This window comes from Saccopteryx leptura, chromosome X (genome assembly GCF_036850995.1).
Source record: "Saccopteryx leptura isolate mSacLep1 chromosome X, mSacLep1_pri_phased_curated, whole genome shotgun sequence".
In the NCBI taxonomy this organism is placed as follows: Eukaryota; Metazoa; Chordata; class Mammalia; order Chiroptera; family Emballonuridae; genus Saccopteryx; species Saccopteryx leptura.
Window position 1 is genome coordinate 16,179,407 of NC_089516.1, and position 21,741 is coordinate 16,201,147.

A 21,741-nucleotide genomic window follows, 5' to 3' on the forward strand; every position below is an offset into this window, starting at 1 on the left:
CCCGTTTTGTTTTTTACTTTAAAATAAGATCTGTGCAGTGTGCACAGGGATTTGTTCATAGTTTTTTTATAGCCCGGCCCTCCAACGGCCTGAGGGACAGTGAGCTGGCCCCTGTGTAGGAAGTTTGGGGACCCCTGGTCTAAAGCCAACCTCTCAGGCCGGCCGTGGGCTCAGAAAGAGGACAAAGCTCAGGGAGACGGAAGGGACCGGGCCCCGAAGGCCGCTGGCCCGTCTGCCCCGTGCGCGCTGTCCGCCCCGGCCCTGCCTGCGTCCCAGCTAACGGGACAGAGACGGAGGGACCGTCAGAACACGGAACCGCCTCGGGACGGGAGCAAGGGGTTTCTGGGAACTGAACAAATCTTGGTTTTAAAAAAATAAGACATACCTTGAGGCAGAGTCTGAAGTCACCAGGCCGTGACTTCCCCGCCAGAAAGGTCCCTTTTCCGTTGGAAGCGGATAAACGGGCTCGACACTGCTTGCCAGGGCACCGTTTTCCAGGGCACTGCTTTCCAGGGCACCGTTTTCCAGGGCACCGTTTTCCAGGGCACTGCTTTCCAGGGCACCGTTTTCCAGGGCACTGGTTTCCAGGGCAGCCCCTCTCCACCTCTCCCAGGACGCAGCGACGCTGGGCCGCAGGACGGAGTCGGGGCACCGCTCACCGGCTCCCTGCGAGGAAAGGAGAACCGCTGTTAACACAGAACACCAACCACTCGGGGGTGAAGGGGTCGTTCAGCCGCGGGGAGAGGCGGGTGGTGTGAAGCAGGGGGGCTTCCTGAGGGAGGTGCTGGAAGGGTGAGAAGAGTGTCCACCGCGCTGAGCACTAGGGCCCCTCACCTGAGTGCACACTGGTCACCATGGCGGCAGGCTAGTCTTCAACGAAATTCTGTGGAAGAGATGAGCCTAGAAGGCTGAGCAGGGCCTAAAGGAAGGCCGAGAGCGGGCGGGCGGGAAGGCAGGAGAGCAGGCCCGCCACAGTCGACGCCCTCAACGGTCTCACAGCTCTTCCGCAAGTGGGACTTCCGCTTGGCGCCTAAGCCTGCCTCCAGGGCGCATGCGCAAACACGGGCGCTGGGGCGGCTGCGCAGCGGGGGGTGCGGGGTGGGGTGGGGGGGCAATGGAATGGGCTGGACCAAGATGAAAAATAAGCTTGAAAAGGGGAGGTTTTCTATCTACCCAAAGGGTTGTCACAGCACTGAAAACAACGTGAAATTGAGACATGCTATTAGGAATATTAGGTGTTACTTACGAAAGCAAGTGTTTGCAATAGCAAATGCCATGTGCCGGGTACCTTGGGGGAAGAAAAAGGTAAAGTTGACATATATTTCGATCCCAAGGAGCTGACAGTCTAATAGACTTCTGAGGGATTTAGAAAGATGACAAGGGGCCCTGGCCGAGTAGCCCAGTTGGTTAGAGCGTTGCCTGACATGTTGAGGTTATGGGTTGGATTCACTGTCAGAACACATACAAGACTCAACCAAGGACAGCATGAATAGATGTTTCTCTCTTCCTTCCTCTCTCTCTGAAAGTCAATAAAAAAAAGCTCACAAAAACAGAGAAGGGATCAGAAGATGGAATGATAATGTGCTGGGAGGAAGTCTAGTCTTCTGGGAACTTTTCAACTCCTGATTTTTAAAAAAATGACACCTTGAGACAGGCTTAAGTCACCTAAGTGCCTGTTTGCCCTTGCCTGTTGGAGAATAAAAGGTTAGAGCTTTCTTCTCCAAGTTTCTCAAGACTTAAAAGGAGTGCAGCTGGGGGGGGGGGGGGGGATTCATGGCACTGTTCACACAGATCACGAAAAAAACTATTATAAGTATTAAATGCAGGGGGTTCAAAGGCAGATAGGCTAGTTTCAGTTTGGTAAGTGGGATGGTGTCTGGTGTTCAGACTTTGTGAAAGAGGTGACCGTGGAAACAGTGCAGAGGACAGGAGCGCGTGAGGCCACTCGCTGGCCATGACAGCAAGCGGCTTTCGCAGCTGGGCTGAGCGCCCGGCTCTGCCCGCCCCTAGGCGCAGGCGCAAGAGCCGGCAGGGGGCGAGCAGGCCACGTGGCGGGCCTTGGTGGGAGGGGTGGTCCGCGGAGCGAGGAACCGAGGAGCAGGGCGGGGGAGTGGGAAGGCGGAGCAGGTCTCGCGAGGCCGCGCCCGGCTCGCGGGGTACCCGGCGCGCGATCGTAGCTGCCAGGCGGCGGGAGAAGTAGCGCGCGCGGCCGGGGACGTGTGTCTGCGCTCTGCGCTCGCGTGGTCATGGAGGCGCCGCGGCCGCTGTCAGCCGCGACGACGCCAGCCCCCAGCCGGAGCCTCAGGCTGCTGCTGCCCCTGCTGCTGTTCGTGCTGCCCGCCCGGGCTCTGCGGGGCTCCGAGGCAGAGGAGAGGCCCCGCACCCGTGAAGAGGAGTGCCACTTCTACGCGGGGGGACAAGTGTACCCTGGGGACGCGTCCCGAGTTTCGGTCGCCGACCACTCCCTGCACCTCAGCAAAGCCAAGAGTAGGTGGTGCCCCGCCAGGGGGGCTTGACCGGTGGCAGAGGGAGGCGGGAAACGGGAGGGCCGGAGCCACGCGTGCCCTGCCTCCGGCGGCTGCCCCGCAGCCCGGCTTGGGCGGCGCCCCTGCGCTGCCTCCCGTCCCGGGGCGGGCCTGGCTCTTTTCGGGGCGGTGGGGGGGCGGCTCCAGCTGTGAGGAAGGGATGGTTTCCACTAAACAGATTTTGGAAGTAGTGGTTACCCCAAAAGCCGCAGAAAAGTGTAAGAAGGTGGCCCTGGTCCCGGATTTGCAGGCATCAGAGGATGTTGTGCAAAGTGAAACACTTCCTCAAACATCGCTAAGTGGCTGCAGCACATTGTGTCTGTTTCCAAATACTATTTCAGGGAAGAATACGTTAGGTTGAAGAATGAATCATAGAAAGTTTGATTAGACAGAAAAGTGGCTTAACAAAGTGTTCGGGAAAGCAAACATTTCATCTTTTTTTCCTTTTATTTCCCATCTTATAAACAAGGCTATTAAAAGCCCTTCTCCCAAATCTATATAATTAATGAGTTTTCTTTGTGTCTCTTAGAAATAAAGAACTTATTACAGGCTGTACTTTGGAGGCTCTTTGTAGGGAAAAGAAAAAAAAGGAGGTTGGAAGTAATGTATTCTGGTTGATGATAAACCTCATGGCAAATTTGTGTCCTGCCAATTTGGCTTTTGGTTATTTGCATTTCTGTCCAGTGTACACAGGTAATGGCTACTTTCAGGAAGGACACGTCAGACAGATACTGAGAAAGTTGTGGCATGCTGCATCTAGATCTTCAGGTCAGCCAGAAAGAAGTGGCTAGGGATTCAAGAATAAAGGCTGTCCCTTGCTTGCTTTTAATTAACCTTTTCTTACAGACCACTTGGCATTCTAAAGATATGTATTTGGCTTTTGTGGTTCAGTTACAGAATGTTCTGTGCCCATATTCAGTGAAAAAAGTAACCATCACAATTATGAATCCTCAGTGTTAAGTGGAATGCTGTTATGTCTTAGAATGGAGTGGGAGTAATAAATGAAAACAAAATGTTTGCCTTCTTAAACACTTGCAGTTCTTTCCTACCCAATTTAATGACTTTTGGGTTTTGTTTCTTAAAAAGCCAGTCTTGCACTTTTAAAATCTCAGTATTTCAAAGTGCCATTAGTTTTACTTGCCTGGGAAGATATTTTGAAATATGTTAGCCAGTTGAGTGTTTACCGGCTTTATATATATTTCCCATAAGAAACAAATCCCATTCAAGCCTGCTCATAAAAGCAAAAAATGTAGTCATAGATTTATTTCCCTTTACCAGAAAGCTCTTTCACATTTTAGGCATTTGCTTCATCTCTGTCACATGTAGGCTTAGGCTTACCTAGAATTAAAGATAGCAGGGCTTTTATTCATAAAATTGAATATTATAGAGTCATTAAGATCATACCTTCAGCCTGACCAGGCAGTGGCGCAGTGGGTAGAGCGTCGGACTGGGATGCTGCCGACCCCGAGGTCGCCAGCTTGAGTGCGGGCTCATCTGGTTTGAGCAAAAGCTCACCAACTTGGACCCAAGGTCGCTGGCTCGAGCAAGGGGTCACTCGGTCTGCTGAAGGCCCTGGTCAAGGCACATATGAGAAAGTAATCAATGAACAACTGAGGTGTCGCAATGCGCAAGGAAAAACTAATGATTGATGCTTCTCATCTCTCCGTTCCTGTCTGTCTGTCCCTGTCTATCCCTCTCTCTGACTCTCTCTGTCTCTGTTTAAAAAAAAGAAAAAAAAGATCATACCTTCAAATAATTTTTTAATTCATTTTATTGATTTTAGACAGAAACATCGATCTGTTTCTCTGTGTGCCCTGACCAGGGATCCAACCTGGCACCCTTTGGCTATCAGGACGATGCTCTAACTGACCCAGCTATGTAGCCAGGGCCCAATAATTTTTGTATTGTTTTTTCCAAATAATTTTTATTAACATAAAAACTATTTATGATTTACTGTTGCCTTTTTTAAATGGTGTAATAATGATCCAAAATTGTGTTTAAAAAAAAAGACTGGAAGGAAAGACATCAAAATGTTAACGGTAGTTAAATTAATGGAGTTATGGGAAAGGGGGCTTTAATTATTCTTCTTTATACCACTTTACCGTTGCCAGAATCTTTGTTGTATGATTTATATTCAAGATTTTAAGGCCCTGGCCGGTTGGCTCAGTGGTAGAGCGTCGGCCTGGCGTGCAGAAGTCCCGAGTTTGATTCCCGGCCAGGGCACACAGGAGAAGCGCCCATCTGCTTCTTCACCCCTCCCCCCTCTCCTTCCTCTCTGTCTCTCTCTTCCCCTCCCGCAGCCAAGGCTCCATTGGAGCAAAGATGGCCCGGGCGCTGGGGATGGCTCCTTGGCCTCTGCCCCAGGCGCTAGAGTAGCTCTGGTTGCAACAGAGCGACGCCCCAGATGGGCAGAGCATCGCCCTAGTGGGTGTGCCAGGTGGATCCCGGTCGGGCGCATGCGGGAGTCTGACTGTCTCTCCATGTTTCCAGCTTCAGAAAAATACAAAAAAAAAAAAAAAGATTTTAATAGATGAAAGGGGTTGCTTTGGGAATTTCATTTATAGATCTTAGCCAAGTAACTGCATTCTTTTTTGCTCTATAAATTGATGACAGTTTTTTCTTTGAACTGACGCTGCAATTGTTAAATCAAGGACCCAAAATTTTCAAAGTCAGAATTTTGAGAACAAAATTTATTTCTCAGATTTGGTTTTCCCAATATGCTAAAATCATTAAGGATTGTCATTGTGACAGATCCTTATAGTTCTAACCACACGTGTATTTAGCGTAGCCCATTAATTTAGGCGCCTGAGTAGCATTTTCAGTAATGTATATAAAGCATACTATGTAATTCTCCCTCCTGGCCTTTACCTAATCAGATCAGGATATTTATATGAAGTAGGCTGCTGACTCAAGATAAGTAGTCACATGTTCTATGTTAACTTCACAGAGAAATTTACCTTAAGTGTGTGTGTCTCTTTTCAGAGTGACCATAAATGCTGGCTGTTATACAAAATATAATAAATGCTGGCCATTATAAGCCATACTTTCTAGGAACCCTAGTCAAACTTGGAAGCAAGTATTGACTTCAATATAGGTAATGGTTCTGAAAGTGTAAGTGCCATTTGAATGTAATAAAAGATCAAGTTATAGTATCATCAAAGCGTGTCAGCTAGAATTGCAGCCTGCCCTTACAAAATCGCAGCACTAGCTACTATTTCCATCAGGTCACTGGAAACCTGTAAGGGGCTCTCTTCTTTCAAAATCCTCTAGGAAAATAATCCTATCGTCTGGGATGTTGCACGTATGGAATGTTTGCAAATGTCCTACCTGAGTGCTGCAGCAGGTCCTCCAGGAGGATGTGAAAAACCACACAGATGTTCAGATTAGTACATCTGAAAGACTGCCCTGAGGGAAAGGAGTGTCTAATAATAATTATTGGAAATGTAGGAAGTTGTTCAACCTGGAAGGGCTACAGTGAAGTATCCAATAGGGTCTAGTGCAGAGATGGAAGGGGGGGGGGGGCTGTGAGCATGAATAGAAAAAAAGTATTGTCACTAACCTCCAGCTGAAATTGAGCACTCCTTCCCATTATAAATGTCAGCAACAGACCACATTAGCTTCAGCAGTACTTGCTTGTACCTATTGCCAATAGGCCAACAGATACTTTCCTATCACAGTGTGGTTGTTGGTTGTTGCAGGTATACTGAAACCCCCTTTACAGTCTTCACTATTTGGGGAGTTATGAGATCACTGGTAGATCCTGCATTTTTAAAGTGTCAATAAAAGGATACATGTTCCCTGACCAGATGGCTCAGTTGGCTGAAGCTTTGTCGTGAAGCAAAGAGGTTGCCAATTCGATCCTGGTCAGGGCACATACAGGAGGAGATCAATGTTCCCATATCTCTCTCTCTCTCTCTCTCTCTCTCCTCTCTCTCCTCTCTCTCCTCTCTCTCCTCTCTCTCTCCCTGCCTGTCTAATCAATAAAATAAAAACTAACAAAGGGCTTTTGTATTTTGATTATTGGATTTCCTTTGTTTAATTATATTTCCAATATAATTGCTTATTTTGTAATTATATGTTTTATACATTCAATAACACTATTCTGGGAAGTCTGTAAACTTCACCAGACTGCTAAAGATTTCCAAAGGTCTAGAAGCCTTGGTTTTTAGTAATTTCCTAAAGCTGTCCTGTCATCCCACCAACATTTTCAGTGTTACGAAACAGCCTGTATTTTTCTTTCTTAGTTTCCAAGCCAGCGCCTTACTGGGAAGGAACAGCCGTGATAAATGGAGAGTTTAAGGAGCTCAAGTTAACTGATTACCGTGGAAAATACCTGGTGTTTTTCTTCTACCCACTTGATTTGTAAGTAATACATGTGCACAGCAGCTAGTAAAACCTTAGTTCTTATCGATAGCTAGAAATATTTTATTTAGCTCCTGGTTCTCCAGAGGCAAACTGAGATGAAGAATTTTTCCAGGAAGGTAATGTCTACCACGTATTTCAGATTCATAACGCACTGACCCCAATACTTTACACTTAGAACTACATGACTGTGTTATAACAACCATTAGAGAAAGAATACAATTACATTCAGTAAGCTATACCTACTAAGGCGAGAAAATGGGCTAACAATATTTTAGCATTTAAGAGCAAGGCTTCCACCACAAATCTATTTAATGTCTCCCTGTCAGATAGAAAATTAACAAGCCCTTCTCTCTGGAGATGCCATTTAACTATGGTTTTACTATTTTTATTCTTTGCTGCATCTGTTGCCTCCCTGTGATTTGAACATGTGCCTGAAAATACTGCATATGCTTAATGAATAACACCTACTGATGTAAATTACGGTTATTGTGGAAGTCTTTGCTCTTCAATTCTATGACAGTGGGCACTCTTGTAGATAGTCAAAAAGGTGACTCAAAGGCTTTACAACTTTAGTCACATTAAGGATTTAATTTTATTTGGAGTGTTTTTCAAATTCCATGAAAGCAAAAAGCGAGCTACCCCAACTTTTATCTTTTTTTCTATTTGAATATTTGTTTTGGTTACAAAAGTAAGAAGATTCTTCTATCGTTGTCACTGTATATTAAAGTTCTTTTTCTGTTAGGACTAATCTAGAACTATGTAAATAAGATGGAAATTTGCAGGTGGGACATACTTAAACTCATTTCTGTGAGTTGTCTCTAGGCCAGGAGTTGGCAAACTTTTTCTGCACAGGGCCAGATAGTAAGTAAATATTTCAATCTTAAGCCTGTGATCTTTATTCCAACTACTGCACTGTGCGATCATAACACAAAAACTGCCTTACACAATCCATAAATGAATGCACGTTCCATTTACAAAAAAAGATGGGCTAGATTTGGCCTGTGGCTTAAAGTTTGCTGACCCCTAGTCTATCCAAATATATAGGAAGAAATCTCATAAAAATCAGTACATTGAGACTAAAAGAAGTCACGAATCTACATAATATATAATCTTTTAAATTAGCTTGACTACTGAAAATGTATAATATACTTTAATTTCCAGTAGAAAACAGAAGTTGAAAATTTAGTATATTAAAATTATAGGCCTTCTAAATTCATGTTATAAGACCAAAAAGTTAAAACATATAAAATATATATGACACTAAACCTGCATTTTCTTATTAGTCTAACGTAGCAGACATATGCTTTGTTTCTCCCGTGTTATTTCAAACTCTGTAATGAATAAGGCATATCTAATTATGCATGCTGTTAGCAATGGCCTTCTGTGACAAGGAGCTAAGGTGGCATCTTTCTATTGTTTCTGTGTAACCCTGGACTGGGCCTGGTTAAAGGAGGAGGAATTCTCAGGCATTTACCATAGTCTACAGGGATGAAAGTCACAAATATAACCGTTCAGTTTTCTGCCAGAAGACCTCCTTCTCTGTCTTCACTAAGAAACTGGGCAGTGTGTCTCTAGATTGCATTTCTTTGTGTGTGTGTGTGTGTGTGTGTGTGTGTGCGTGTGTGTGTGTGTGTGTGTGTGTGTGTGTGTGACAGAGACAGAGAGAGAGACAAAGAGAGGGACATATTGGGACAGACAGGCAGGAAGGGAGAGAGATGAGAAGCATCAATTCCTCGTTGCAGCTCCTTAGTTGTTCACTGATTGCTTTCTCATATGTGCCTTGATGGGGGGTGGGGGGTCTACGGCAGACAGAGTGACCCCTTGACCCCTTGCTCAAAGCAGTGACCTTGAGATTCAAGCCAGAGATCTTGGGGCTCAAGTCAGCAACCATGGGGTCATGTCTATGATCCTACGCTCAAGCTGGTGAGCCCGCGCTCAAGCCAGCAAACTCGGGCTTTTGAACCTGGGTCCCCCACGTCCCAGTCTGACGCTCTATCCACTGCGCCGCCACCTGGTCAGGCTCTTGATAGCATTTCTTGGGATATCAGGAAGGAAGGCGGGGGCTGGCCATCCCTACCTTTTGGAAAACACTAAAACTTCGTTTTATAGCCCAGGTTCCAGGGATGTAATCTGGATTAGAACTTTCTGCTTGTGCAAGACAGTCCTCCACTTGAACAACAGAAACATTTGAAAAGCCTATGTTGGGATGTGGTAGCACTTGTCCCCAAATCCACATTTTCAAACCTTCTTGACCATAACACACAATAGAAAAGAAATTTTTCACTGCTGCCCAATACACTGACACATACATACAGGGTCACTTCCATCCGTACGCACCAGTACAGCCACGGTCAACTGAAGCACTGAGAACCTTCCACACCACGTGGTAAATAGCCACGTTGCCCCCCCCCCCCCCACCTGGACCCTCTCCGGAACCTGCAGCACTAAAGCCCGCTGTGAGTTAAGGTGGTTAAATAGTTGTGTGTGTTTTTTTTGTTTTGTTTTGTTTTTTGTATTTTTCTGAAACTGGAAACGGGGAGAGACAGTCAGATAGACTCCCGCATGCGCCCGACCGGGATCCACCCGGCACGCCCACCAGGGGGCGATGCTCTGCCCCTCCGGGGCGTCGCTCCGCTGTGACCAGAGCCACTCTAGCACCTGGGGCAGAGGCCAAGGAGCCATCCCCAGCGCCCGGGCCATCTTTGCTCCAATGGAGCCTCGGCTGCGGGAGGGGAAGAGAGAGACAGAGAGGAAGGAGAGGGGGAGGGGTGGAGAAGCAGATGGGCGCCTCTCCTGTGTGCCCTCACCGGGAATTGAACCCGGGACTTCTGCACGCCAGGCTGATGCTCTACCACTGAGCCAACCAGCCAGGGCCGTTAAATAGTTTTAGTATCTCTCCTGAACACGCAAATATATATGCACTTGTGTATATGTTTCATAACTTACCGTCACTCTGCATCATATAATCTCATATTTTCTATTTCACTGTTTTAAAATGCCGGTTGGAACTCAGTAAATTGGCTTAAGCAATTCCTACCGCAGTTTGAAGAATACTAAGGATTTTCTAAATAAAATTTTAAAATTAAAAAAAGAAAAAATACTAAGGTAATAGTCTCTAATCATTCCCTTCTGACTATAGAATCTTATCAAGAAAGGGGGGGATGGGAGGGCATTTTCTCATCTCCAGAATAGAGTGAGATGCATCTAGCTCATAAGGCTGGTATAGGAATGTAAAAAATGACGAAAGGATGTAAGGTTTGTAGAGGTTCGTTGAAAGCTGTAGAGCATTTTAGACTATTCAATCTTGAGAAGGTTCGCATATAAATTGTTCTTGGTGTGCCTTTTCATATACTAAATATGTCTGTAAAGACTCATTTGAAAGTTCAGGTATATGCGTATTTGGGGAATACTGAGTATATTTTTTTCCTTTCAGCACTTTCGTGTGTCCAACTGAAATTATCGCCTTTGGCGACAGAATTGAGGAGTTCAGATCCATAAACACCGAAGTGGTAGCATGCTCTGTCGACTCCCAGTTTACCCATCTGGCCTGGTAGGTATCTCACACTTACATTTGTGGGGCAGAGAATGGATTCACTTTTAAATTACAGGTAGACAACTTGAACGGGATAGGAATATAGTTATTTATCAAACAGTTCAGGAGGTTTGTCTGAGAACTGCTGGTTCAATAAAGTTACATAAAAATGCCTAAGGATTTTATAGGACATTTCAAATTTGGAGAAGAGTTCAATGCAAAAAATGTACTATCCACAGCAAAAACTACTGAATCATAAGATGACTTTATATGACAAATTTTGGGTAACTTTAATCTGAGGGGAAAAAAATCTTTAAAATACCGTTTCTCGGTTACACACTTATCTAGTATTAAACCAAACTCAAAATAGCCTTTATAATTACTTTTCAAGAAGCAATGACTTTTAAAGTAATTTTAGAAATAATTTTAATTAATTACACACCTAATGAATTGCAAAGAATTACAAGTTAAAATGACAAGAGGTGCCCTTTTTTCCCTGTCTGGTTGGCCAAAATTTCAAATACTAAAAAATTCCGCCTGACCAGGCAGTGGCGCAGTGGATAGAGCGTCGGACTGGGGTGCGGAAGGACCCAGGTTCAAGACCCCGAGGTTACCAGCTTGAGCACGGGCTCATCTGGTTTGAGCAAAAGCTCACCATCTTGGAACCAAGGTCACTGGCTCCAGCAAAGGGTTACTCACTCTCCTGAAGGCCCGCCATCAAGGCACATATGAGAAAGCAATCAATGAACAACTAAGGTGTCGCAACACGCAACGAAAAACTGATGATTGATGCTTCTCATCTCTCTCCTTTCCTGTCTGTCTGTCCCTGTCTATCCCTCTCTCTGACTCTCTCTCTGTCTCTGTAAAAAAATAATAATAATAATAATAATAAATTCCATGCACTAATGACGACGGAGGGGAGAAACAGTGCGCGTACACACAGTTGGGGCAGCCTTTCCGGGAGATGTTAGGCAACACATTCCAGAATTTGAAGTGTGCGTGTTGGTGGCAGTTTTTAATCATGTCGACAATTCTGTGCACAAAATTTTATGCATGATAGAGACTGTTCAGAATTATATTGGTTTTAAAACTTAACATTAAAGTAACAAATTCAAAACAAGTTTTTCTCCATTGACAATTACAGGTATGAATATATGTATATGTACAGAAAACTAAATGTTTAATTGGTTCAGGAGCTACAATTTAAACTCATTCGACATTCCCTTAAGTAATAATTAAGTCTCTTAAGTATTTTAAAATGCAGTTTTATATTTTATTTGATTTTCTTTAAGTATCTCAGTTTTCAGACACACCCTCTCAAGAACTTAAGTAATTCTTTCAAAGCTAATAAATAAACATGGTATGTCTTAAGTCCTTTAAAATGTTTCTTTACTTTTTATACACTGAGTAAAATTTCAGCTTACACATTTTAAATTGGAATCACAAAGTAAACATGTTATTCTAATATGCCAAATTCTCTTAAACGGTATAAATAACTTAACATACAAATATGTACTTACTATTTTTCAGTATAAAAATAGTAAAACTATGGGTTTAACTTGCTTTATCACTTCTCTAGTGATTCTAAACTTCCATAGGATTAAAACACAAATCCACTAAAGGACAAAGTTTATGTCATCCCCAGTAATTTGGGATTGCTTTCCCAGGGAATTTGGGGGATACATTCTCAGCTGGATAGGTTTCAGATCAACCAGATTTCCACTGATGTCAGAACTCGGCTGCGGACATGTGGAGCAGTATTTGTTTTCCAGCTGCTACGTCGGTGCCTTCCACTTGGGGTACCAGCCCACGTCCCTTGGTTTCAACTTAACTACTTAGATCTGAAGACTGGCATGTCTGAGATTATAGCTAATTTCCTGTGCTGCTGCAAGTGGACTTTGCATTTCTTTGTCTCTCAGAATATTAAAATATCCAATTATATTCTGCCTGTTTCTCAAGGAATTGTCTTATGATCACAAGTCTAAGGTTATGCTTATGTCAATGCATATCCGTTATCCATGCAGTCTACTTCTATGAATTAATCAGAAAAGTGTACAATGTTAAGAATACAAGGATGATTCCAGCAGTGTTTATAAAAGAAAAAAAAAGGAACCAGCTTCAATGTCTGTTAGTAGAGATTAGTAAAATACTGTATGTCTATACATTTAAAATGTGATGCATTTCTCCATATTTTGTGTTTACAGGATATGAATATATTGTTGAATGGAGGGAAAGGCAAAGAAATAGGATGTATATTAGCCTGAGTTATTATTGTTTGTTTGTTTTAGCAAGGGGGGGGGGAGGGATAAGAAGCAGCATCTCATAGTTGTGTCTCTTTAGTTGTTCAGTGATTGCTTCTCCTACATGCCTTGACCGGGGGGCTCCAGCTGAGCCAGAGGCCCCTTGGTCAAGCCAGCAACCTTGAGCTTCAAGTGAGTGACCTTTGGGCTCCAAGCCCAACAACCTTAGGGCTCAAGCCAGCACCTGGGATCATTTCAGTGATCCCATACTCAAACCGGTGACCCTGTCCTCAAGCTGGTAAGTCTGTTCTCAGACCAGATGAGCCCGCACTCAAGCTGGCGAGCTCGGGGTTTCGAACCTGGGACCTCAGTGTCCCAGGGTGATGACTCATCCACTGTGCCACCACCAGTCAGGCTATCCCTTTGATTTTTTTTAGGAAAAGAATGGGTGTATTGTTTGTTCATGTGTGTGCACATGCAGAGAAAGAGTGCTGTTTGGATATATACTATTTAACCTGAGAGGTAAATGTTCTATTTGTTACAGGATTAACACCCCTCGAAGACAAGGAGGACTTGGGCCAATAAAGATTCCACTTCTTTCTGATTTGACCCATCAGATCTCAAAGGACTACGGCGTTTATCTAGAAGACTCAGGCCATACTCTTAGGTACTTTTCAGTGGCTTGACGTTATGACCAATCCAGATATATTTGTAACCCTCCTTGAAATGTAGTTAGAAGATACTAGGTTTCATCAAGAAATAGCACTTGTTCTATTTGCAAAAATGTTGTAGACGCTCTTTAAAGTAATCAGTGAGTGCCCTACTTACACTAGGTGACTGTCATAGACTGTTAGAGCTGGAAGAGGATGTGGACCAACCCTGGCATTTTACCTATAAGCAGATTCATAGAATTCTATGAACTTAGCCAGAGATACATAACTCGGTAATGGCAGAGTGCAGACTTGAACCCAGGCTCCCAAACTCCTCCTCCATTTTTCCTCTTCTCCAAACTGACTCCAGTAATGGTTTCCTAAATACAAGTATCATAGAATTTAGCGAACCTGTGTCTTTGGAGTAGGAAAAACTAAGGAAATACTCTACTCAGCAGTTCTCACTGGTTTACTTGTGCTGATAAATGCTAATAGAATTCTTGGGGAGGGATTTTAGCTTAAAGCAACTCTAATTTTATAATTCTTATGTTGTTTATTTATTTTAAGTGCTAATCGTTTTTTTTAAATAGTTTATGTGAAAGTGTACTTTATAATCCTGTTTTTAATAACAGCTTTATTAAGATATATCACACACCATATGACTCACCCATTATAAAGCATACAATTCAGTAGTTTGTTCTTAGTAGATTCAGAGAGATTTGCAGCCATCACCACAATGGATTTTAAAACATTTTCATTATTACAGAAACAGGCCTCATACCCCTTAGCAATTCCTCCCGCTTTCCCCCCAGCTTTCTGGCTCCCATGCCTGCCTGCCTTTATTTAATCCTTTCTTAGTGACACACATCTTCATAGCTTCCTAGTAAAAGGTCACTGGAAGCTAAGTGGTTTGAGACCTTACATGTCAGAACATGTTTCTATTCTACTCTCATGTTAGTGATCTGGCTGGGTATAGAATTACAGATTGAAAGCATTTTCCTGCAGACATTTAAAAGCAGTGCCCTGCTGCCTTTAGCTTCTGGGGTTGTTATTGAGATGTCTGTTGCCATTTTATAATTTCTTTCTTTTGTTTTTTAAACAGGTTGTTTCTTTTTTTTAATGTTCTGTTTCATTTTTAAATTTTATTGATTTTTAGAGAGAGAGGAAGAGAAAAAGAAATGCTGGTGTGTTGTCCCATTCATTTCTGCAGTCATTGGTTGATTTCCTGTATGTGCCCTGACCGGGATTGAACCCACAACCCTGATGTATCAGGATGATGCTCTCCCCGGCTGAGCTACCCAGCCAGGGCTCATTTCTGATTTTTTATATGAATAACCTGTCTCGTCTCCGTAGAAGAGACATATGTATATATTACACCAAGTATGGCAAATGTCTTAGTCACAAAGTTTACCAAGGAAGCAGTTCACAAAATTAAAACAGAAAACAAGCTAGAATTTGCTGCCAAAGAAATGGCACATTTATTTTATTTTTGTGTGATATGTGTTCATATGATGTATGTTACAGAGGCAAGCTCAGAATTCTAGATCAGGTTCACTTCAGAACAGACTTGATCACCATTGACAACAATTTTCAACTGTAAGAGCAGCTACATGAAACATCACCCATATGAAGAATGATTAAGCAAATTGACCTGGTCCAAGGAGAGTGAGCCCTAGTTATTTCAGACATCAGGTTTCTCGTTCAAAAGACGCACTGTAGGGCCTTGGCTGGATGGCTCAGGGGCTCAGGGGCTCAGTCGCTGACCTAGCACACCAGAGGTGTGGGTTCCACCCTGGTCGGGGCACATAGGCGAAACGATCTTGAGTGCACAGCTAAAGGGAAGTAAGTGAAACAGCGAGCTGATGCTTCTCTTCCTCTCTCTCTCATCCCCACCTCAAACCAATAGAAAAAAATTTTACATGTATTTTTGAATAAGCAGGCATATTTTCAGTAATGTTTAATGTGATTATGTAGCAAGATTTCATAAAATAGATATATAATTCCATATATTTATATTAAAAATCTCATCATTTATGATACTTGTACACAAGCAATTAGCCCCAGTACCTGAGATCTTTTTCTAATCCATATTATTAGGTTGAAATCCATATTGAGACTTAAATACATAGACAATCATGTCCTTTGAAAATTGTTGTCTCTAGTCTGTTTTAACTCTTGCATTTCCACCCTTTCTCAGTGACAGGTCTTTTTGGTCAAAGTACTTCATTATTCCCCAGGCCACAGAAGTGAGTCACACATTTAGAGGTTTAGAGGGAAAGGTAACTTCACTTACATCAGTAACCTTGTCTTTTTCTACCATTGAAAAAGGAACTAAAAAGATATTCTAAACAGCCAGTGATGAGAAAGATGTATCACCCCTTCACTGAGAGGAAGACTCTGCTATGTAATTTAATCATTTCCGTTACAGTGCCATCAAATCCCAAACCTTATACTCGGGAAGATTCCATTTCATAGACAGATACAAAACTGCGAAGTCACTGGGGGGTGGGAGGCGGAGGCGGGTACAGGAGGGTGACCGGTGACGGAGGAGCCTGGACTCGGGGCGGTGGACACACAATGCAGTGTTCAGAGGTGTGTTATAGCATGGTACCCCTATAATTTATTAACCATTGTCACCCCGATAAATTCAATGAAAAATGTAAAGCTACCATTTAACAATTATAATCACAAATGATGTAACAGATAAGTATGGGTATGGATGTGCGTGCATGTAGCAGTCAAGCAGGTGGGCAGTGTGCGGTTGGTTCTAGACGACGATCCTGCTGTGCGGACGGTGCAGGGATTCACAGTAACAAATACCTGCCTCACCTGAGATGCAATGGCCTTGCTTCTCCCACTCTTGTGTTTTACAGAGGCCTCTTCATCATCGATGACAAAGGGACCCTAAGACAGATCACCCTGAATGACCTTCCTGTGGGCAGATCAGTGGATGAGACGCTGCGTTTGGTTCAGGCGTTCCAGTACACAGACACACACGGCGAAGGTACTCTGCCTTCCAGGCGGGGCCTGGAGCTTAGTCTGAGGAGAGGCAGTGTCATCCGGTCAGAGCCTTTCGATTTGACTTTAGTTTGAGAAGAGGTAGCATCATCATTAGTTTGGTTTCTTATCCTGTAAGTAATTTGGATGGTTCCAAAGTCATCTGATTGTTTTCAGATTATTAGCTGATCTTTTTAGTAAATCAAATTCTTTTCTAAAGTACTTTTAACAAAATATCATGAATATATTCTACTTACTGAATTCACATAGTCCTTTTGTATAAACTCAAAGAAGTTTCTGCTGCTGCAATTTTTCAAATGATGTTTATAAACTTAAACTGTGCCAATCTGGCACTGTTTAGTAATGTAGGTTTTATTGGCATGCTCACCTTATTTTAGACTTTTTTCCTCCAGGTAATTCAGTAATAGGGTTGTTCAGTATTATACTAGTAATATATTAGGAGTTCAACCTTTCACTCCAAGATCAATGGGAAAGGTCAGATTTCCCTAAAATAGAACATATATATTCCTTTCTAATGTCTAATTCAGTAGCTGGGTCAAGGGGCATTCTAAATCAAAGGGAAACCCTACTTTTTGAATGATTTTAAAGTCTCTTTTGACAAACAGCAAACCAGGGGATCAGTACAAACTACTGCAGGAAGCAGCAGATAAGCTGTAAGTTGAGGTAAATTGGGGGGACCTGTGCCATGCACAGACCTTTCGGTTCACGGATTCCAAAGCTCTGCAGCTTTCCTAGAGGAGCGCTCCGCTCCGGTTTCTCCCGTTGGAAACATAACTAAACGTAATCGGCAGGCACAAAACAAGAGCGCGCCTACCAGCCAGCCCCGTGGCTGAAATTCCTGGTGTGAGCAGGCGAGCTCCCAGCTCACAGCAGTGGGCTGTCCAGCGGCCCAGAAACGGTCTCCTTACTCCCGGCTCCATTTTTATTTTCATTCAGAAAAAGGAAAGCCAGGCGTTGCTGAAGAGAACTGAACTCTGCTTTTGAACTAACTGTCTTGTCCAATTTTTGTTCCTTTCAGTCTGCCCTGCTGGATGGAAACCTGGGAGTGAAACAGTAAGTCCCGCTGAGTTTTCTGTTAAGGGGATGTCGGTCCAAACCCAAATGCCAGCCTTAGGAGGACCTGTCCTGGCGCTGTGCTGACGCCTGCGCAGTGTGTGAGGGGAGCAGCGTGAGGGGAACATGGTGAGGGGCGGTGCTCGGAGCAGCCGCAGGACAGGCGACCTCTGACCCCTAGTGTAGGGAGATAATTGAACCGGGAGAAAGCAGAAGGGGCAACCCCATGCTGTGAATTTTAAAGCCAAACATCCAGCTAAATAGACCATTAAAAAGAACAACAACAAAAGGGAACAATGGAGACTTGGTAAAAGAAACTCAAAGGTCTAAGAGATCATTTCTGGGTTTTTTTTCCTATATTGTAGAAAAAGAAAATAGTCACAAACATAGCCTTTTTATATAGTTAAAAGCTCTTGAGAAAAATCTGGCTTAACTAACATTGAAGCTAATGACTCTCGAGCCCTTATACGTGAAGGAAGGAAGGAATGGAACAAGCACGTTCTTTCACGGGGAGACTAATTTATAGACAACCCCCGAAGGAGTCTGGCCAAAATACCATTCAGAAACTTGCTTGAACTATTTTTTAATGAACATGTTATCTTCTGAAAAGCAAGAATTTTACATAAACTGGAGTTAGGGAAAACACTAGAGCATTAGAGAAAGAAACTGTCATCTTAGGATAAAAGAAAAATAAAGACTAAGATGTTCTTCCTTAGCAAACCAAAAAATAGAAAAGCCAGTACCATTAGCCACAGCCAATGAATGAAAGGTAGAAATTCCCTCCGAAACCACAGTCATATTAGGTAAAGTGACATTTCACTAATTTTAAACCAGTTTCTGATGGGTGTGCCTAACACCTTTGCTCTTTTGGGTCAAAGTTCATGTTACAATATAACTTTATTCACCTCTACATAGATCTGATGGGTGTCAGATGGATTTAAAGTTAAGCATTAAAGGGAATTTAAGTGCCTTGGCCAGCGGCCCAGTGGATAGTGTGTCATCCTGGAGTGCCAGGGTCACCAACCCGAGCCCAGGGTTGATCCCCAGGGCATCGGCTGGACCCAAAGGTTGCCCATTTTAGCCCTGGTCGATGTGAGAAGCAGTCAGTGGCACAGTTAGGTGAGACAAGTTGATGCTCCTCTCTCTCTCAGAAAAAGGGGTGGGGGGACTTGGAGCACTGCGTACTTGAAATGATCAGTCAGCCATAGGTTAATTTGCAGTTACTGATTGTGAGCTTACAGATAGAAGTGTGGATCAGAAGCCGCAGGCCCGGCCTGAGAGCCTTCAGAGCCTTTGTGGACGAGGCCTTCTGGCTGGGGGCCTGCCCGGAGCTGCGGGGCACAGCGCCTGATGCATCACACCCCATTGGTCTCCATCTCCGCCTCGGTGGTCTCTGCGCTGAGAGCAGGGACCACGTGTGAACGTTCAAGAAATAGGGGACGTAGGGCCAGAAAAGGCTTTGTGGCGGGTCTTTGAACACAGCTGAATGTTTTGTCTCCATATCCCTCAGTCCGTCCGTCCGTGTGTCCCCCCCCCCCATGTACTGCCCAGGTCTGATCTGTCTCCTGGACCTCAGTTTCTCTCCTCTCCAGTCACGTCATTCTCCAGACCAGAGCCCCTTAGCGGCTGCCCAGCACGCACAGGACAGTCTAGCTCCTCGGGGCACCACCTTGAAGCCTTTGCATTCTGTGTCCCCGGGCCTCTCCCGGGTCCTCCTCCCTGTGACTGGCCTGATGCACAGGCGCAGTGCTCCCAGCGGATCATGACACCTTTCCCCAAACAAGCCCTGCTCTTCCACACCTGTTCTCTAGAGCCTGGACACCTGTCCCCTCCTCTAAATTCTACTCTTTCAAGACCAACTGAAATGCCACCTCCGCTCTGAGACAGTCCCGAATGCCACCTCAGCCTCCGAGTCACCCAGCCCGTGTCGTACATGCTCGTATTGTGCAGTGCATCACAACAGCCGTGTATACATGTCTCCCACGCGCTTGTGTGTGCCGGGGGGGGGGGGGGCATGGCAGTGGTCCTGTGTTCCCCACTGCCCAGCACACTGGTGGTGAAGGGGGGGGCGTGGCAGTGGTCCTGTATTCCCCACTGCCCAGCACACTGGTGGTGAAGGAACTGGTTGTTCCATAAGTACCTGAAAATTGACTTTAAATGCAGAGAAATTATAAATGGCAAAGACAGAATACTCCTTTTAGTGATGCCTGAGAAACCAGGTAATGTTGATGTCATACTGAAGAACAATTACAAAGAAAACGCATATAGAACTATCATTAGCTGATTACAAGAGATTTTCTATATAGAAATAAATGTACTTTATAACTATCAAGTAACAGTTAATGTGAGGACGATTTATATGGAAAGTTTTGCAAGTCTAACAGGTTTCTAGGGCCGTGATCTGCGAGGCAGCATTCCCTTCGTTCAGTTCCTTGTTCGTTCCCTAGTTACTGAAGGTGACAGCCCGTGTTGGACTTGCATGTATTTTCAACTTTGCAGTAGAGATGAAGAGGTTGCATTCTGGGCCTCCAAAATCTCCATTTCAACACGCTGCTGTCGCGGCACACCCACACTTCATCAGCAGGTGGTTTGAGAAATCCATTAACATCTGTAGCCATGGTCTCTCAATGTGTTTGGTTTAATTAGATCAGACCGGAAGACGCCATGAAAGCCTGGTGGCCGAGAGAAGAGCTGTAAGTCCGTCTGGGGCGCCTGAGTACAGATGTTAATTTGTTAGCAAAGCATTTGCCTTTTGGGATAGCTGAGATTGGTAGGTAGGACAAACCCAGTCTTTCTATAGACATGGTATCATTTGGTACACCGACAGTCTCATCTTTAGTTGAGAGATGGGCAACTGCTATCAGACTACTAAGGATGTACTTTGGCTTTGAAAGTGGTTAATTTGTTTTTTTCTTTTAACAGATAATCCCAGATCCAGCTGGAAAACTGAAGTATTTCGACAAACTGAACTGAAAAGTACTTCTCAGGTCATGACGCTTGAACGTTGTCAATAAAGGACATCGTGTGATTACCACATTGTGTCCAGTGGTGATTTCTTGGAGAATATAAACAATCCGTGTCAGGGTCCAAATATATTTGAAGTTAGACACTGATGCCCAAAGCCAGGCAGTTGTTCTTCTCTTTCCAAACTAAGATACGTCCGATGGAATCCAACAGGCAGCAACGCTGACTACCATGTATGTGGTCCAGTGCGGCCGGCCTTCTGTTAGGCCGGTGACGGGCACTAGCTCCTCTAGTCCTCACAGCTAGTCTCAGTTCTTGACTTCACAGACAAGGAAACAAGCTCGCATAACTACTTACTCAAAGCCACACAGCTAGTTAGCAGGGGTAGACTCGGACGTCAAACTGCAGACAAGCGCATTCTAATTTCTGGGCTCTTAACACTCCAGGGACTTCCTAGTCCCCAGAATCTCATGCAAAAAATCAGTCCTGACTAAGAAGTACAAGTTGGTTGTTACAATCGCTTCTAGGCCTTTTGGCTAAGATCAAGTGCAAATTGCTTGATACAGAATAGTCATTAGGCATGTAAAGTGCAACAAATACAGTCAATATTCTAATAACTGCATGGGGTCTGATGGGGTTGAGATTTATAGGAGTGATCCCTTAGTTATGTAATGTCTAATCATTGGGGTACACAGTGGAAACTAATATATTGTATACCAACTGAAATTGAAAAAAGGGATTTTAAAAATGATGGAAAAAATAGACATTAAAACAAAAAGAAGCCTGACCAGGCAGTGGCACAGTGGATAGAGCATCGGATTGGGATTTGGAGGACCCAGGTTCGAGACCCCGAGGTCGCCAGCTTGAGCATGGGCCCATCTGGTTTGAGCAAAAGCTCACCAGCTTGGACCCAAGGACGCTGGCTCAAGCAAGGGGTTACTCGGTCTGCTGAAGGCCTGCGGTCAAGGCACATATGAGAAAGCAATCAATGAACAGCTAAGTGTTGCAACGAAAAACTAGTGATTGATGCTTCTCATCTCTCTCCCTTCCTGTCTGCCTGTCCCTACCCCTCTCTCTGTCACTATAAAAAACAAAATTAAAAAAATATGTGTTTAAAACAAAAATCAGTCCCCCACTCCCATCATTCCTTCTCTGTCTGTGGGCACATCTAATCCTGCATCCTCAACTTTCCATCTGTCAGTAGACTTACAAGTTGTATATTTTTTCTCAAATATATTAATCACTACTTTACTATTTAGTGATGTTGGGTCCTCTAACCCCCCACCTGCTATCATGAATGCATCATTGTATTGCATTGCATTGCATTGCCCGTGAACTTTCTGACAATGCAATGTCACTGAAACCTCTCTCACTGGCCTTATTAACATATGAAT

At 44.1% G+C, this 21,741-nt stretch overlaps 1 protein-coding gene across 2 annotated transcripts; it reads left to right on the plus strand.

Moving 5' to 3' along the window:
• The first annotated feature begins 2,044 nt into the window (after positions 1 to 2,044).
• On the plus strand, positions 2,045 to 20,417 carry PRDX4 (peroxiredoxin 4). Of its 2 annotated transcripts, XM_066357043.1 has the most exons (8): positions 2,045 to 2,487; positions 6,770 to 6,887; positions 10,324 to 10,440; positions 13,207 to 13,329; positions 16,186 to 16,316; positions 17,349 to 17,383; positions 20,030 to 20,076; positions 20,306 to 20,417. In XM_066357043.1, the coding sequence occupies exons 1-8, from the start codon at positions 2,247 to 2,249 to the stop codon at positions 20,307 to 20,309; spliced, it is 816 nt and encodes a 271-aa protein (XP_066213140.1). In that variant the 5' UTR covers positions 2,045 to 2,246; the 3' UTR covers positions 20,310 to 20,417. The 2 variants fall into 2 exon arrangements, with proteins under 2 accessions (XP_066213140.1, XP_066213139.1); XM_066357042.1 differs by lacking the exon at positions 20,030 to 20,076.
• Positions 20,418 to 21,741: the final 1,324 nt, after the last annotated feature.

Excerpts from the sequence above, each read along its gene's own strand:
- PRDX4 (XM_066357043.1), top strand. The coding sequence starts at position 2,247 with ATGGAGGCGCCGCGGCCGCTGTCAGCCGCGACGACGCCAGCCCCCAGC. Across the intron at positions 2,488-6,769 it reads GCACCTCAGCAAAGCCAAGA|TTTCCAAGCCAGCGCCTTAC; the intron begins GTAGGTGGTGCC and ends TTTCTTTCTTAG. Across the intron at positions 6,888-10,323 it reads TTCTTCTACCCACTTGATTT|CACTTTCGTGTGTCCAACTG; the intron begins GTAAGTAATACA and ends TTTTCCTTTCAG.